Source organism: Pygoscelis adeliae, unplaced genomic scaffold, assembly GCF_000699105.1.
Source record: "Pygoscelis adeliae isolate BGI_AS28 unplaced genomic scaffold, ASM69910v1 Scaffold45, whole genome shotgun sequence".
Taxonomy (NCBI): Eukaryota; Metazoa; Chordata; class Aves; order Sphenisciformes; family Spheniscidae; genus Pygoscelis; species Pygoscelis adeliae.
In genome coordinates, this window is record NW_008825114.1 from 347,111 (window position 1) to 364,536 (window position 17,426).

General features: G+C 35.9%; 1 protein-coding gene across 1 annotated transcript in view; it reads left to right on the forward strand.

The window, feature by feature from the left end:
* KDM4C (lysine (K)-specific demethylase 4C) overlaps positions 1 to 17,426 on the forward strand; it is a 276,941-nt gene that overhangs the window by 141,950 nt on the left and 117,565 nt on the right. The window contains exons 10-11 of the mRNA XM_009328050.1: positions 1,011 to 1,372; positions 3,747 to 3,858. Of these exons, the coding sequence (XP_009326325.1) occupies positions 1,011 to 1,372; positions 3,747 to 3,858 (474 nt within the window). The remainder of the gene's footprint in view (positions 1 to 1,010; positions 1,373 to 3,746; positions 3,859 to 17,426) is intronic.

Below are 17,426 nucleotides of genomic sequence, written 5' to 3' on the forward strand. Positions count from 1 at the left end.
ACCTTTTTAGAAATGATGGTGGAAGCTTCAGTACTCACATTGGAGATGGTTGTTTGTCTTGCATTATGTCTGGCTAGTATGTCCATTATGCTCAGTCAAGGCAGTACTCTTCGTACCCAGAGATTACGTTTTGTTATTGGATGGGCTTTGTATTACTAAATTTTACATTCATTTGACCTGAAAAGGGAATTTTGTAGAAAAACAAGTTCAAATAACCATTGTAAAGAAAGAATAGGGGGAAGGGAAGGGACTTTACAGAGACTGTTTTCTTTAATGCCTTGGATGTGCTGCTGAGTCAAAATTCACGGTGGTGTGTGCCATGGAGTTCTTCAGGAACATGTTTTTTGAGTGACCTCTCTAACCTATTGTTCTGTCTGTCCCATGCAAGCACCAGCAGATAAAGAATTTTAATAAAATAAAATCCACACAATTTCACCCTTTAGCATCACTGAAATATAAAATTATGCTGATTGTTGAAATATAAAATTATGCTAATTGCTTTTCATTTTTAGACCAGTGCTGTTGTTTTCAAAATATTTGTGGTATCTGTTTGAAATATACCTTCCTAATTATAAACCATTAGTCTTTGTTTATTTTCATTTTTAAAACAGGCATAATAGGTATAAATGCAGGGTATAAAGTTCAATATACCAACCTTTTTTGTATTTTTTTTTCCAACTACTCAAAGTGCTTGTGGGCTGTCAGAGTAAACAAGCTACATGAATATTGATTAGTTTGAATGACATGAAGACCTGTTGTAATTCAAATACAAAATATCGATTAAATGATTAAAACTATATTTCACACTCCAAACTCAAAACATTTACATTTAATTTATTCTTTGATCAAACCTATACTCCACATTTGTGTATGTCCTTCTACCAAATGCTTTTCTGTATGATTTCTAAATGAGGAACCATGCTTTGAATTTGAATAACTCATATTGTTGTGAAATGAAATACAGTAATATGAAGTGACATTTATTAACAAATCATATTCTTGATCTATAGGAAGCATCCATTCAGACTCATTTTCGAGCCCTGTTCCTGTACTAGAGAAAATAGAAATGGAAGATGAGGACAGGACAGATTCCAGTCATTCTCTCTTCACATTTGAAGATTCTGTCGCCCGCATGCCCGCTTCTGATAGCTGTAGAAAAGAAGAGAGTTTGAAATCTAAGAATCAGTCTCTTTCATCCATACCATACCATAAGTCAGAGGGACATGCTTCTGAAGCAGAAAACCCAGATAAAGAGGAAAATGTCTCAATAGAGGATGATGTCAGTGACCTAGAAAGCTGTGGAAGTAGCTTGGAACATGGAGAAGTGCCCGTTGTAAAAAAGGATGAAGAATATGGCATGGAAACATCCAGTGTATGTGAAACAAATTACATCATTATAGCAATATATTCCTGATTTAATGAAATGTGAATGAATATGTTTCTAATGAGACCTGATATCCATATTAAAGCACTTAAGAATATGCATGATTTTAATCAGATGCTAATTTGAACGTGTTTTGAATTGTTAAGGCAAAAGTGGGAATTTGGACCCAAAAGCAGAATGTTTCTGAGCTTGCTTGTTGACATATTTTCCCTCTGATTCTAGATACCTAGTAATTTCACTGTATATCTGTGAATCTGAACTGTGAGCAACTATTCTCAAGCTATTCCCACGTTTGCTGCCTGCCACTATGAGCACGGCTATCAGCTTTAATTATTGCTATTGACATGAAATTGAAATTATCAGAGATGAGTGCTGTATTTGGTATCATGTATTTGTGTTTCAAAAAAATGGCTGTTTTGACTGAGTCTTAAGGAGAGTTAACAGTATGCTGGTAAAATGTCAGCAGAATGGGTTGATTCTGAGAGACTTACTGTCCAAGGACAGAACATATCAGTGTGGAAGCACATGGTAATTTATTTTTGGACTGATGCCCTTCTCAAATGATGACGTCGATGAAGCAAAGCTGAGGAGCATTTCTGCATCGAGTTAGGTGGAAACAAAGTTTGCTTTCATTCTATTATATTACATAGTTTTTGAAATCTTATGGACTTTCTTGCTTTAGTTGAAACTGTATCCATAGTATTGAAGTTGGAGAAAGTGAATCTTCAAGACATGGCTATAGCAGGATAATAAGACAGTATGATTTCAAGGTCTGAATCTTGCTATTCTTGGATTTTAGAAATGGCCTAAAATATGTAAAGGAAACATTTGAAGGAAAAGATCCCTCTAATAAGAGGAATATATTTTTTAATTTTTAAATAGTAGGTTTAATAATGTTTTCTCATTGGGGCACCTACAAACTTACAGTCTTTTTTTACTCTTGCTGTTCTGCTATGAAGGGTGGGCAGCTTTGACTTTGGGAAGCATAATGAAAAATTAAGCCATGGTGGTAGTCACACTAGCTTTCTCACACTCTGAGTTGTAAATTCAATCCCAGTTTGGCAGAGAGAGAGCAGGAAATCCACTGCCATATTGCCAGACTTAGTGGGAAATATATTTTAGAAGCCAAAGTAAACTCATGCTGACCCTTTCACAGACATGAACTGTGCGCTAATAATTTTTTTTTGCAATGTTGTGAGTTTTAATAATCTTGGCTCCAGCCTTTCCACTGTAATAATAAGGAACACTATAAACAACTCAGTGTTTTAATCATCATGTATTAGAGATTATATTTATCTCCTTCTGTGCCTTTCAGCCATTTATATATGAGGTTTCAGATATTCTCTAGTATAATTGTGTACTCTTTCTTTCTCTTTTATTACAAGTGAAGAAGTGTGTTTTACAGACACAATTAAAAAGTCTGATCTTCTTTCCCTTTTTACTCAGTTGGTAACTTTTTCTAGATTATAAACATGTCCTGTGCTTTAACCACATCTTCCTCCCTCTGCTTATCACAGTAAATATGATGTTGTTTTGTAATTTACCTTGCATTTTATAGTAGTAATTTTCAACCCTCAAGGGCATGTGTGTAACCTGCTAGGTTAGAGCCAAGGCGTTGAGGAGCAGAATGTTGTGGTTCGTAAGAATCGTGTGAGAAACTGTCCCTCCCACCCTTCTGCCAGCGTGCTTGCCCTTCCTCTGCTCCTGAACCTCCAGATACCATCAGCAGCTGGTTTACTTTGCGATTCCCCCATTGGCACTCAAATCTGGAGTTATGAAAGCTGTACTTCTAGAGTTTGTAGTATTGGCTTTAGTTCTTGAAGGTTGGATAACCTCAAGCTGAACGTACATAAGGGTGCTTGGGGGAGGAAAGAATTTCCTCATATTCCAAATCAACGTTAATCACGTATCAGGAATCTTAATTTCTTATCTCAACTCCAGATCATTTTTTTACTTTCTCAGGAATATTGCACTCTTTCACAAATGAAGTCAGTGGGTTTCTGCCTCATTTTCCCAGCCATGGTTAGTGGCTATATTGTACTTCTGGTTCTGCAGAATTGTTTGGGCTGTTCTTCCTCTCAAACATCACCTAAGCAAACCAGGATTTATGCTCTGTAATTTGGGAAGGGCTGCAGTAACTTATACCTCAAACCATTTGTGTTTGACAAAGATGGCTTTCTTTTAATGAAAGTATGTATTCTGAATTACATGAATGTTTTATTGGTACAGTAAAGGTGCTTCAGGTACCCTGATAGTATTTACAGAATTGACATCTGTGCTCATTTACAGAGGAATGTTTTTGTTCATCAAAATTAACTTTGCAGAATTACATACTAAATTTGTTGTGTTTTTTCCTTTTCAGTCAGCAGAAGTTGAAAGAAAAAAAATGTCTAAGAGTTGGCGTCATCCACTAAATAAACCCCCAGCTAGATCTCCAATGACTCTGGTTAAACAGCAAGCAACTAGTGATGAAGGTGAGTGTACTATTTAACAATTTTCTGATGATCTTTTTCTGTCTTTATAAGACCATATATAGGCATTTGCAAAAACAAGTAAGATGAAATAATTTCTTTCTGCATGGGAAATGTAAACAGTGAGGCCTCTGAATCCACAGACAGGTCATATACTTTTTGCCTGGTTTCACTCAAATTCTTCTAACATTGGATCTGTCTTTGCAAAAAGCTCTGAACAATAAGACATCATTTAAAACAAGTATATTCACCGATCAAATATTCTGTATTAGAACTCACAACAGTTGTGTTTAAGAACAAGTTTTTAATTGTGTCAACATAGATGAAAGTGACATAAGAGTCATTTGAATACAAATCTTAGGTGTAAGCCATAGTCCCCTATACAACTTCAAAGCTACTTTTTCCTTGTTGTCTGTTTTTTGATAGACATTGGACATTTGGGAGTCAGTGTCTTCAGATACTATAGTTCTCATTCAAGAAAAGCGCTACAGACTTCTGGGTATCATCAAAAGCTTATCAAGAGTCCTTACATATGTCTTGATTTCCAGGTTTTGCTTAGTTTCATATGGAAAGAATGAACATCTCTCTCCCTTTAGTTTTTGTAAATAAATTTTACTCTATTGATTTAAAATAGTCATTTAAAAGTTGATTTTGATGCATATGTCATCTACATGTCTCATATCTCTATGTATGCTTCTAACTGTATCTGAGTAGTGTGCAGGTTTGCAAGTAGTGAATAGTGTGCAAGACATTAAAAGTAAGTGCCAATTTTCACAAACATAAAAAGAGGTGGAAAAACATAGTTCTGTTTTTAGACATAATGAAAATAACCTTTGTGTATTAGAAAACAGCAAAAGGTCTCCTCTCTATTTCCCCAGCTGAACAATTCTTGAGAAATTTTCTTAGAGCAGTTTTCTACTTACTTTTAAGTGGCACAAAGCAACTGGAAGCAGGGTAAATGGCCTTCCTGGGAATGTGTAAGACTGGGATTCTGATTTGGCATTTAGGTACTTTAAATAATTTTTTTAAATTTTATTTTAATGCTGAGTAGTGACCACAAAATTCCATTGTTTAAATTAATTGCATAAATAAGAAGTGTAATGTTAGGCAATCATTTTGAATACTCGTATCCAGATCTTCACTATAGATTGCAGATATGCATGTTACTGTATATTGTATGGTACCTTCAGGAACTTCAAGCAATAGAGTGAAGTAGAAATTAAGAAAAAGAAGCATGTCCATAAGTAACGATGGTAAACGACAGTGATATATAGAACAGGTTTCTGTGCAAAATAAAAAAGTAAATAATTCTGCAGCCATGAAATTTAGTGCTCTGTAACTAGATACCACAGTGGTCCAAAATGTTAACACCATACTCAAAACTTCTCAGATGCTCTTTTTGGGAGCTTACTTGAGTTCTTTAACTAGAGAGCCACCACCTTGTGCAGAAAGGCTACAAAAGCTAAGAAATTTACCCAAGATAGGGATTTGCTTCTCTGAAGTAAATAGAAAAAGTAAATTTGCTTTACCCAGCAATCACATATACAACCAGCCAAAGTTGATGAATAAAGCTACTTTATTCTATCAAACGTGGCTTGTGAAGCGTATCGAACTGTACATCAAAACTACCCATCAAAATGGAAAACAAATACATTCCTTTTTCATATTGCCTTAGCATTTTAGTTCTGTAACACACAGGTTTTTCAGGTACTGTTCTGCAGAATCTCTTTAGTTAGCAGAACTGGAGACTGGTCCTCACACTCCCTTAGACACTTTGATACTCTGTGTAGTGCAGAATGGAGCTGATATTGTGTCTGTGCTACAGGTCTGATTCCTACATTGCTGTATGCTTCAGTGTTTACCTGCACTTTGTACCTGCATTTTGCTTGGAGTTCTTATTTTATACTTTAAGTGATATAGGAGTCTTGTTGGGCTTCCTGATCTTTTTTTCCCCCCTCAATTATTACCTCTAGTCAATAGTAGCTGTTTCTTACAGCTACAGATAAACTTCTTGACTTCAGAGAGAGAGCATGCCTGTTAATTGATTCTTCGTCTTGTAACTAAGGAATATTATGCTTTCAGTTAGCACCAGTTTAGGCATTGTTGAGCTGGGTGCTGTAATTTTAACTGGTCCCTCATCAATACGTCTCCCTCCTTGTTCCAGGCCTAAAATCATTGATTTGTGTCTTCTGTCTCATTAGTTTGGGAAAGCCATACTCTCTCTCTCTTTTTTATGTAAGCTGCAGTTTTGCCAGGCATGATACTTCAATTAGCTGTTAAGCATCTTTCTGAAAATTAGAGACAGCTTAGGCCCATGATCTGTATCATATACGGATATGTTTGGATACCTTGAGGGCTAGACAGAGCGTATTTCAGAAAGTGTTACAGTAATTTACACAAAAAGGATGATTAAAATTAAGATTCATCTAGTAAAGTAATTAAAGATTTAAATATGTGGTAGGTTGCAGTGAAATTGCTCTTTTTTAATTAGAGATTATATTCCTTTTGCCAGCTGATGCTTTTTCAATGTTATAGTTAAAACATAGTGTAAAATTCCTATTTAAGCATGGACTGTGTATGATATAATCTGGCTAGATGATGATGTGATGACACTGGTTTGTTAATCTCAGGGATTCTACTCTTCATTTGCCGTCTTACCCAGTGAGTTTGTCAGCTTCCTGGTGACTTAATTTTATGTGAAAGAAGCAGCATCCCAACAAGAAATCATATACCTTCCAGTGTTTCCTCTTTACATCATGATTGTCCTTCTGGTAGATAAGGGTGTATTTTTGTTAGGAAAGAAAACGTTGTCTTAGAACCATTTCAGGTAGCTGTTAAGTACCTGTCTGCATGTTGATTGAAGGAAGTAATTAAGAATTTTATTGGACATGGCAGTTATTGGTATTTCCTAGCTGGAACTGGAATTTGATATTATTTTCTTGCGTCTGGTTCTCATTGTGATCTAATTTATCAGCATGCTTTTGTGGCAACACCGGAAGAGAAACAATAGACTTTGGGTGAACAGAATGTTTACATCAAGACAGAGATTGAAGAACTGCTGAGAGAGACTGGCAAACTGAAGCCTCGTTAGCTTTCTTGGTGCATGCTGGCATGCGAGTTAAAGATCTGTGGCTAGATTTATGCCAGTCAAAGGAGATTTTTGTGATCGTGTTCAAGAATGTTTTTTGTCAGGTATCAGGGGAGTAATCAGTGTCAATGTACTAATGACTGTGTTCCTCTTTATGAAGATGTTTCATCCATATTCTCGAGTTACCAGAAATGTAATTCAGCATGCATACTTACTCAGTTCTTGTTCTCTCTGTTTTTTGAACAAAAATGATGCTGGTAATGGCTAAGATACGATAGTCTCTTGGTACCGTAATTTTTGAGTTAATCTATTCCTTTACAAGGAGGATTTGTATATTGATACATTAGTTTATCTTTATATTTTAATTTATCTGGGTCTAGTAAAAACATAAATGTAAACAAAATGGAGGAAGAAGAAGATATGGGCTAGTGCTGTTATGAAAAATTAAGAAATTGCAGCTTTATAGTTCATCTGCAAATCATGTCACTTCCCACAAGTTGGATAGTCTGTAGCCATTTCTAATATAGATAATTTACATTCAAATTAATATATTCAAAGTCCTTCAGATACTAGGGTTCTATTAGGAAGTTTCTGTGAATAGAGGTGATCAGAGGCTGTTAATAATATGAAGGCAGCATTCTTTGACACTGTCAGCCATTTCAGAATCATAATTTCGCAAATAGAATACTATCATATTTGACAGCATGCTTAAATCTGAGCAGAGACTTTCTGGATTCGCTATTAATACGGAGTCCTTCGGCAGAAATTCATTTTTTTGCACAGGATCACTTGGACATTGAGTTTTGTGTTTTCTTTTTATCACTGCATATGCTTCTTTATATGTATGTTTCTTTATGATCCGAATGTTTCTTCTACAGAAAAATGATTTGGTTAATTGATTCTTTGCAGTCTGTCGGTGTTAATTTTTTTTTTTAACTCTCCCTGAAGCCTTTCCCTATGTATGTCTGACTTCTGAGTCTCCCTTACTATGATTGTTTTTGTGGAATTAATGCCTAAAGGACTGAGCAATGAGAAATACTGGGGATGGGGGAATCAATCCCAGAAATTATAGCTCAGGCTGCCAGTTTAGAAAAATAAGTGCAGCAGTACAGTGTAAGCTGTATGTCACACTCAAAATACTAATAATTTTTACGTAATGAACCTTGGTCTTATGCTCAATGCCATATATTAGCCTGTGGTAATATTATTCTTTTGTAGTTAATGCAGTTATACTTCTGCTCACTTAAGCAATAAAAAAGCAAATTCAGCAGAAGGAGCAAGCATACTGACTTTGGATGCACATTGATTGGTCCCAGAGATTTCTTTCCAGCAATATTTGGGCACGCAACATTAGAAACTGTTTTTACATTCGACTAAAATTTCCCATTGCCCTAAATGATACAATGATAGTGTATAGATTGAATTCAGTATGGGTTTCTTTGTATACGGTTTTTAGTGTTTTAAATATGATTCAGAAGTTCAAAGTAATTTTGCTTTTGTTACTTTGTAAGATAAGGAAACAGAAAGAGAGAGGACTATTGTGAATGGAAAGAGTTGCTTGGACAAGAGTTTGATTAGTGAAAATTGATAGTTTTACAGCTGCAGTTTTCCTTCTGCTATGACATAAAATAAAGCTTTGGTTTTTACGTTCACTCTCGGCATCCTGTGGGATGTGCTTGATCTGATACTAGTAGTCAAGCCATATAAGGCTTGTTCAGTAATGTCATGAATAGGTTAAGCATGCTGAAATAGGGCAAAATTACACTTGTAGATGCAATTATGATTCTTTTGCTTCAGAGCTTAAAATGCTGGATTCTGCTTGAAATTTCTTACTTATTTCAGAAAGAAATGTTAACTTTTTTTTTCTGGTGTTCCTTAGGAGGTAGAGAAGAATTTGTTAACCAATTGATAGAGGCATGTTTATTTTTGCCACATTAGTATTATAATTTGCAGTATTGCTTTAACTCCCATACTGTATTGATCTGTTTTTTGAGTGGAGTTTTACTTCTTCAAAAATACTTTGCCCTTGTGTGACTGTGAGTTAATCAAGTACAGAATTTGCATTTTTTATACTTCATCATCTAGCATTGGAAGAGACTAGCACTATCTACCACTTGCAACGGTATCACTATGCTAGAAAAATGTGTTTTCTCTCCTTTCCTCTGGTACCTACACTGGTTCTGATTTGTTTAAATTCAATTTTCAAGATCTGATTACCATAATTAATAAAAGGTTCTAGATATTCTGAAGACTCAAAAAAACTTTAGAAAGTTGTGGTAGAATCTTTAGTAGGTCTTTAGGAAGGGGAGGTACTGAAAGGTCAAATATGAGCTTTTCCTGAATGTCCAGTACTCTTGTCAACCTTGTGAGCTAGTAGCTGATCTCCAGAAACGTCAAGAACTGACAACTCTGATTATTGCCACTGGTGGCTCTTGTCCCTTGACATCTTCCAGAAGCAGTGCTTATCTGCCTTAGAGTGGACACCTACAAATGCCAGGATCTAAGAGTAACCATTATTTTGATTCAAGAGGGGAATACAAACCAGTTTCTCTAACATTTGAGTCTCATTTGCTGGACAGTGGTATATGTAGCGATCATTAAGACTCATTGTCCTCTAGATGAACCTTACAACTCTAATTGCACAGCTTTCTTAGCTTTAAAATATAATATTTTACCTCTTAAAGGAGTGGATAGAACTGCAGTCTTAGCTACAGAGGCATGTAGTTCCTTAATATCAAGTGTGCTGAAATAAAAATTGATTTCTTGCTGCATTAGTGCAGCCTCTCAATAGCCTTCTGAAGGGTAGCTATCGAGTCGGTAGGCAAACTGGATATGACATTTGCCAAGGAGATGGATAGCTCTTCTGTAAGGTTATCTTCTGGAGTTGAGCTTCTGTTTCTATCATTATGGTCCAAAGAGAAACATAGAAAATGTATGACTTGCATTTAATGAGGATTAGTTCCCTGAGATATTGATACAGAGGATTGCCTAATAAATTATCCTAGTGTCGTAGTTTAACCTCAGCTGGCAACTAAGCACCACAGAGCCGCTCACTTGCTCTCCCCTGGTGGGATGGGGGAGAGAATTGGAAGAGTAAAAGTGAGAAAACTCATGGGTTGAGACAAAGACAGTTTAATGGGTAAAGCAAAAGCTGCTCACGCAAGCAAAGCAAAACAAGGAATTCATTCACTCCTTCCCATTGGCCAGCAGGTATTCAGCCATCTCCAGGAAAGCAGGAGATGGCTTCTCATTCCCCCCCCTCCTTCTTCTTCCCCCAGCTTTATATGCTGAGCATGACATCATATGGTGTGGAATATCCCTTTGGTCAGCTGGGGACAGCTGTCTTGGCTGTGTCCCCTCCCAACTTCTTGTGCACCCCCAGCCTCCTCGCTAGTGGGGTGGTGTGAGAGGCAGAAAAGGCCTTGACTCTGTGTAAGCACTGCTCAGCAGTAACGAAAACGTCCCTGTGTTATCAACCCTGTTTTCAGCACAAATCCAAAACAGAGCCCCATACTATCTACTTGAAGAAAATTAACTCTATCCCAGCCAAAACCAGCACACCTAGTTCCAAGATATCAGAGTAGTAATTTTTTTTTTTCTAAACTTAAAAAAATCTAGCCCATAGAGTTATCATTGCCTTTGTCAAAATCTGAAGCTGCTTTGTAAGCCGTTGGTATTGGAAGTGACTGGATTTTAATGCCACTGGGGTTTTACTAAATGCTTTTTCTTGGCTGAGAAGTGTGTGTAATACATATTTTTTTAAATGTACAAAATAATTACACTTAAGAAATTGATACTTGAGGGAGTTTGGATGTAGTTGTCATCTAGTGTGTGGAGTGTTTATGGGATATTTGTTTTAGTGATCTGTGCAGGGACTGTAGCCTGAAGTTATTAATTTATAATTCCAATTCAGGCATTGATTTGTCATGTGAATTTGGACCTGTGATTGAGTCTTTCTGTTTTGCATCTTCCATACTTAATTTATGAAGATAAGTAACTACCTGCAGCCTTGGTTCAGTGGAGGACTTCAGCACAGTCTTAAATGTAAGCATTCAAGTAACCTGGTTCCTCAAAATTTCGCTTGTGTTTTGCCCAGAGGCACTTATACTGGAATGGTATATTGACACAGGTTAGATTTGTGCTGCCTGAGAGATATAAAATAACCATAAAATATGTTCTCCCTACTTGGTACTGGTTTTTGTCTTTAGAGTAGCATAAAACAAGAGTATGTTGGTGAATCTGCTCTGTAATATTTCTAAAACACTCTAACAGCTTTAAATACCTGGATATTTATTTGACTGCGTAGTACTTAGCAGTATAGTCAATGAAGATACATTTTAATTTCTAGATTAAGGAAGAAGTAGCAAATAATTCTGTCATATCTCAGTCACCCTTTTTATTAATAGGCAAGAGAAGCCTGAAGATTGGAAGAAAGTTTTCTGTATTTTTCCGCTTTTGCACATACTGACAAGTAGGTTGGACAAGTTTTGTAGAGTGTTTTAGAAAATAGTAAGAATTAGATTGTGTGCTAGCTTGGAAAATTCTTAGAAGGCAGAAAGAAAATTGGGGAGAAAAAGCCTACTATGCTAATTCTTTTACACTGATAACATAATGCATGTCTGTTAACTCCAGTGGGTAATTGACAAAGGTAGGGACCACTCCAGTGTTGGTTTTCAGGGGTCATCCCTTAAGTTTCCAGAGGTTCACAAGATAGTGATTTTAAATAAAGAGGAAGAATTAAATAAAATAATGTTTTTGTCTTTTATGTAGAGAAGCGTATGTATTTCATTGAATCCTTTATGATACACTGATTTTACATTGTTGACATCATATATACCAAATACTGGGATAAAGATATACATGATCAGACCTTCAGGTTTACGTAATTCTTAATTATGTGATATAAATGTAAATTGAAATACATATTCTACATTTGGAGTTGATTAGCTTAAATGAGCTTTAGTAAGCTCTTGAAACTAGATGGCAAACTCTGGTGTTTCATTAGTAAATCAATAAGCATGTGTGTGGATGGCAATAGCAGTTTGTAAAAATTCCAATCTAATTTTAGCTATTGATCAAATTTTCTAGCTGGTAAGTACAGTGACCGCAAGCAAATTGAATTGGAATGCAAAGTAAAAATTTTGTTCATTAATAATTGTAAAAACTTACATGGGGGAATGGAATGGAGAAAGCAAGCAGCTGGTAATAAGTCTTTTACAGTGCTGTGAATTAAAGCTTTTCAAGAGAGCAGATATCTGCCAGTCTTTAGCTTGTAGTCTGTTCTTGTAATGGTTTTGCACTGACAGCTACGTTTTTTGCTGATAGGTTACGCAGTAAATTCCAGCAGGTTCTTTTGTTTCTGTTTCAATTTTGATGAGATGCCTCTTTGAACTAAATTATAAATACTATTCTCTAAACTTACACAGTGTAAAGACAGGTGAAATTACTGGAATTGCTATAAGGTACATTTATATAAAAATGGAAATTCTAACAGAAATATGCTATACATATTTTTTGTTGGCAGTTCTTACAGATATAAGAATATCTTCCTTTCTGTGGCCTCATGTCCACATTTTAAATACAGCTGCTTGACTAGTGGGTCACCTTTGAGCTTGGTTTTTGGACATGGTAAGTATTTGTATTTCTGGAGTCACTAGGTAGTTCGTTTTTTAGTATCAGTAAGAATTTGTTGCTTGTGCTTCAGCTTAGGTAGCCAGAATTAGTAGACATCTTTGACAATTTGAGCCTTAACTATTAGGACTCAATTCTTCATTCCATATTCACAAAAAAGTTGTGCAGCTGTTTAGAGAATTCAGTGGATGAAAGATTAATTTTTACCCCTTATATTTATCGGGTACTTTTATGGTCCACTGTTTGAAGTAGAGAATGATTTTGTTGCAAGAATTAGTAAGCAAATGAAAATGGTAGTTTTAAAAAATGTCAATGCTATAGTCCTGTAAGACTAGTTTTACAGATTATGTATATGTAAACTGATTCTCTACACCATAAGTCCTTAGAGCTTTCTCAAAGTTAGTTTATCAGCAGCATAGCGATGTAAATCAAATACATTTTACTTTGCCATTTGTTAGAGGAAAAAGTTGGGGTCCAGTACAGTCTGACAGGGTCCTTTTAGATATTCCACATGTGGAAAATTCAGTGCATAATAGAAAATTTACTTATTTGAAATCAGTTGAAGTTACATGGGATTTTGATTTAGCAGAGTGATACAGCGTGCACTCAAATCACAATACAAGTACAAACTATGCTTAGGAGAGTCTAGCAATTGCAATATACAGTTCAGTCATAATACAAATGTGAATTTCATTACTGGTGTCTAATAATACGCTCACTGTCACAATGCTGGATGTTTCCAGTCTCTGGGAAGGCATATGTGGGTTGCAACTGGTTCAGGCCCATTGCTTTCTTTGTTCGTTTGGTTTTTGCCATGGGGGCAAACACTTTTGTAATACTTTCTTCTCATGAGTCACCTGAATCATCACCCTGGAAGGGATCAGTATGAAACCAGATCTCTCTTGATCATTCATTGTCCTTGGTATACGTGGTGGCCATCACATGAATGAGGTCTATTTCAGTAGCCCATAATAAATGATCCCTACGTGTATGGGCATCACATACGATTTCAGGCTGCAACTTTGAGTCTAAGAACTTATTTTGATTCTCTGTTTACATTGCTTATGCATTATGTTATCTTTTATAACTGTTTCTTTTTTCTTGTTCTAGCATGCTATGTATTCATTTCTCCTCTTCTAACTTCTGCAGTACTGCTCACAAGTAAATACCCAGCAACCTGCAAAGCCCTGCTTTTCTCTGCTTTCTTCAACTTGTTAGAACCTTTCAATTTTTCTAATTCATTCTAAATATCAGTGGGATCAGTGCTTTGTTCTGCTGTCCATGAAAAATCCTGGTTATGGTTTCCCCATCCCTCTTTTTCAAAGTTACTGGTGAGATTTTTCCGGCTTTTGCTAGTATTTATAATAATTCTGTCTCCTCTTTAAATGGTAGTGGTCCTGTCCGCAGCCAGTCTTATCAGCTGTTCTTAATCACAATGCAGGTTTTCTCTATGATGTTCTTATTTGTGACTAACACCAAATCAAAAAAGCATGTTTTTGCCAAAGTAATTATTACTGCTTTAATGGGTACTGCTCACCGTCAGGAATATGCTGCCGACTATGCCAGTTAATGTTAGAGTATAATACACTCTGACCAGGTTCTTTAGATATTCCACATGTGGAGGGTTTAATGAATAACACAAAATTTTCCTACTTGAAATTGGTTGAACTTACATGGGATTTCGATTTAGCAGACTGATATAGCAATGCACTTAAATCACAGTGAAAGTACAAATTACGTTTAGCAGAGTGTAGCAATTGTAATATACAGTTCAATCACAATACAAGTACAAATTACGTTTAGCAAAGTGTAGCAACTGCAATACACAGTTCAATCACAAAACAAACGTGAATTTCATTACGGGACTCTAATGATATGCTCAAGAAAAATCAGAGTGTCCCAGTATCTAAATGCATCTTTCAATTCTGTCAAATTGTCTTTTAAAATTTGTTTTGAACTCTGAATTTTTCTGACCTTTCAAAACATTTAAAAATCTGCTACAACTGACGTGTTACACTTTTTTGATATTTTACTTTTTTTAATAAAGCACCCCATTAGTTTCTTTTGTGAGCTAAACCTTATTTAATCTGAGACATTTTAGGCTTAGCTTCTAGAGCTCTGATTCGATATGGCTAACTTTACACACAATTTTTATGAGAACTGAGGTATTAATTGATAATTCAGCAATTAGACTTTCTAAACAAAAATGTATATATACTTTACAGTACTGTTACTGTACAGTACCATACATGAAATTAAATTTCTTGTATGGTACAAGAAATTAAAAAGTTTGCATTTTCATATTTTGCTATGAATTCTATGGCATTCATTACTGAAAAAAAGAAACACAGTTTCTGAAACGGAGTTTGCTGATGTACTGCAAGAACGGTGAAGTTTTGAATTTGCAAATCCTTTTCCCTGACTGACTTTTTTTTTAATATTATTATTATTATTATTTCCTCCAGGACATTTGAAACTATAGATAATGCCTCCCAGGGCTGAGATTATGCTCAACTACCTGAAAAATAACAGATGCTGCTATGCTCTTCATAGCAGAGAATGCTGCTGCACAAAGCCAGGAAACATCAGTGGAACATAACCCCAAGCAGCAAAATCATTGTTGAGACTGGCAAAAGCAAATTGTACTGTATTAGCGTCTATGGCTTTTCACATCTGCTGGGTTAAATCAGCAAATACTGGCAACAGCCCATTCTGCAAATGGCCCAAATGTTTTCAGTCTGAGAATTTGAGTTTAACTTAGTAAGCAAAAACCATTCAAAGCAATAGTATTGAGTATTGGAGCAAGTTTGCCACAAACTATTAAACCAATAACATTTGTGAAAACATTTATTTCATTCACTTACCCACTTAGAGAGCAGCACAGTAACTGTTTGCAAGTACTTTGTTATAGAAGGCGTTTCCTTTGTATCAAAACAGATTCTGGGCTATAATTTTCTTTTGTCTGCACAGTTTCTTTTAATGAATCATTTCACTTTTCTTAAATATGTAAATGGATACAGACACATATAAATAATCGCATTAATGTGAACTGGTATATCCAAAATTACATTACAGAGATTAATTAATCCTATATAAATATTCTTTTCAGGTACAAATATGATAGCAGGAACTAGTATGGAGTTTGGCATTGCTAATCACCTTATAGTATCAGTACCACTATGGCTGAATTATTGTATGATACAAGAAGGTTTATAACAACTGTTATGCATTTATTTAAAGTCATTAATTGGCTCATCAAGTGTTCCTGCTTTTCTTTTGGAAAAAAGAGCACTTGCTCTATACCCTTAGGAAACAAAATTTAACCTCATTATGAATTGTATCTGGTAAAGTAATATTACAACAAAGCATTATACTTGCAATGAGGTAAAAATGCCCTGGTGGTTCATGGAGAATCGAGATCTGTGACCACTGTTAGGGGTGGCAGTAAGGAGATGTTTTTAAATACATAGGAATATCCTGCATTACATCATCCCATTAATACTTTTGGGGGGGGCTGGTATTGATCCATTTTAGACTTCAGCATGAATATGTGATACAATTACAGCCAGAAACAACAGAAGTTAGAAGAAACAGGCTTCATTCATATAAGGGTATTTAAAAAAAAAGTGCATACTAACAGACTTGCATGATAAGCTCTCCTTGGGAGGCTGTAAGAGGCAGAAATGTCACTCTCGTGTGAAGGTCACTCCACGTAGTTATTATCAAAGCATACAAAAATCAGTGATATATTTAATGATGTATTGATAAGGTGTTTGAATCCAAGTAGGATATATTGTCAAAGTGTATCCAGTAAAGGGTCTTTGAACTTGATTTAAACATATGCTCCAACTCTGAAGGTTTACATCTTATCCAGGAAATTTCTGGCTGCTTTAAACTGTAATGCCTAACACTCCAGCAGAACTCAAGTCAGTCTTTTTACTCATAAATACAATTTAAGTACCGGTACTAAAGAACTGAATTCTGTGTTCCTTGTGCCAGAGTCTGATACTCGCTGACCAGGTTATTTCAGATGTCCCACATGAGAAGTGTTTAATATTTAATACCAAATTTACTGGAATATATTTGGTGTTACACAGGATTTTGCATTAGCAGAGTGATACAGCCATGTACTGAAATCACAATACAAGCACAATATAGCAATTGCAATATACAGTTGGATCACAATATAAATGCGATTCCCATTACTGGTCTGTGTATGCTCACTGTCACAATTCTGGGTGTCACCGTTTGCTGGGAAGGAATATGTGGGTTGAAGTCAGTTCAAACCTGTTGCTCTCTTCAAAGTTCATTTTCTTCAATGTTCAGTTTTTATACTCTAGGTTGGACTGAGCCATATGCACAATTCCCAAATTCTGCTCTGGCTGGCTCGGGAAGACATTTGCAATCTTCTGATTAACTCAGGGAAAAACATTTACACAACCAGCAGATCCACCCAGCTGATACAGCCATTTATCTAACACAAAGGCCACCCTCTGTTCCCCTTTATGTTGAGGTAAATTTGGCTTCCTCTGCAACAGCTATGGGCAGTCACTCCCTAGATTATTCCCTGAGATTCAAAAGTACAGAGCCCTTGTGCGTGTCCTCTGAGCCTTCTTCAGTTTCAGGGGTTTATTGATCGGTCACATGATGCATGGAACATTAAAGTGTAAATTAGAGGAACAGTGCCCTGATTTACATACAAAATATACCTCATCATCAAGATTTTCAGGAGACTGCGAGTGTTTGTTAGGCAGAATGAAGGAGTGTCTGCTTAACAGCAGGTCCTTTTCCACATATGGTGTGCCCAAGATTTCTTCTTCTGTCCTAGAAAATAATAATTGAGCATGGAGCT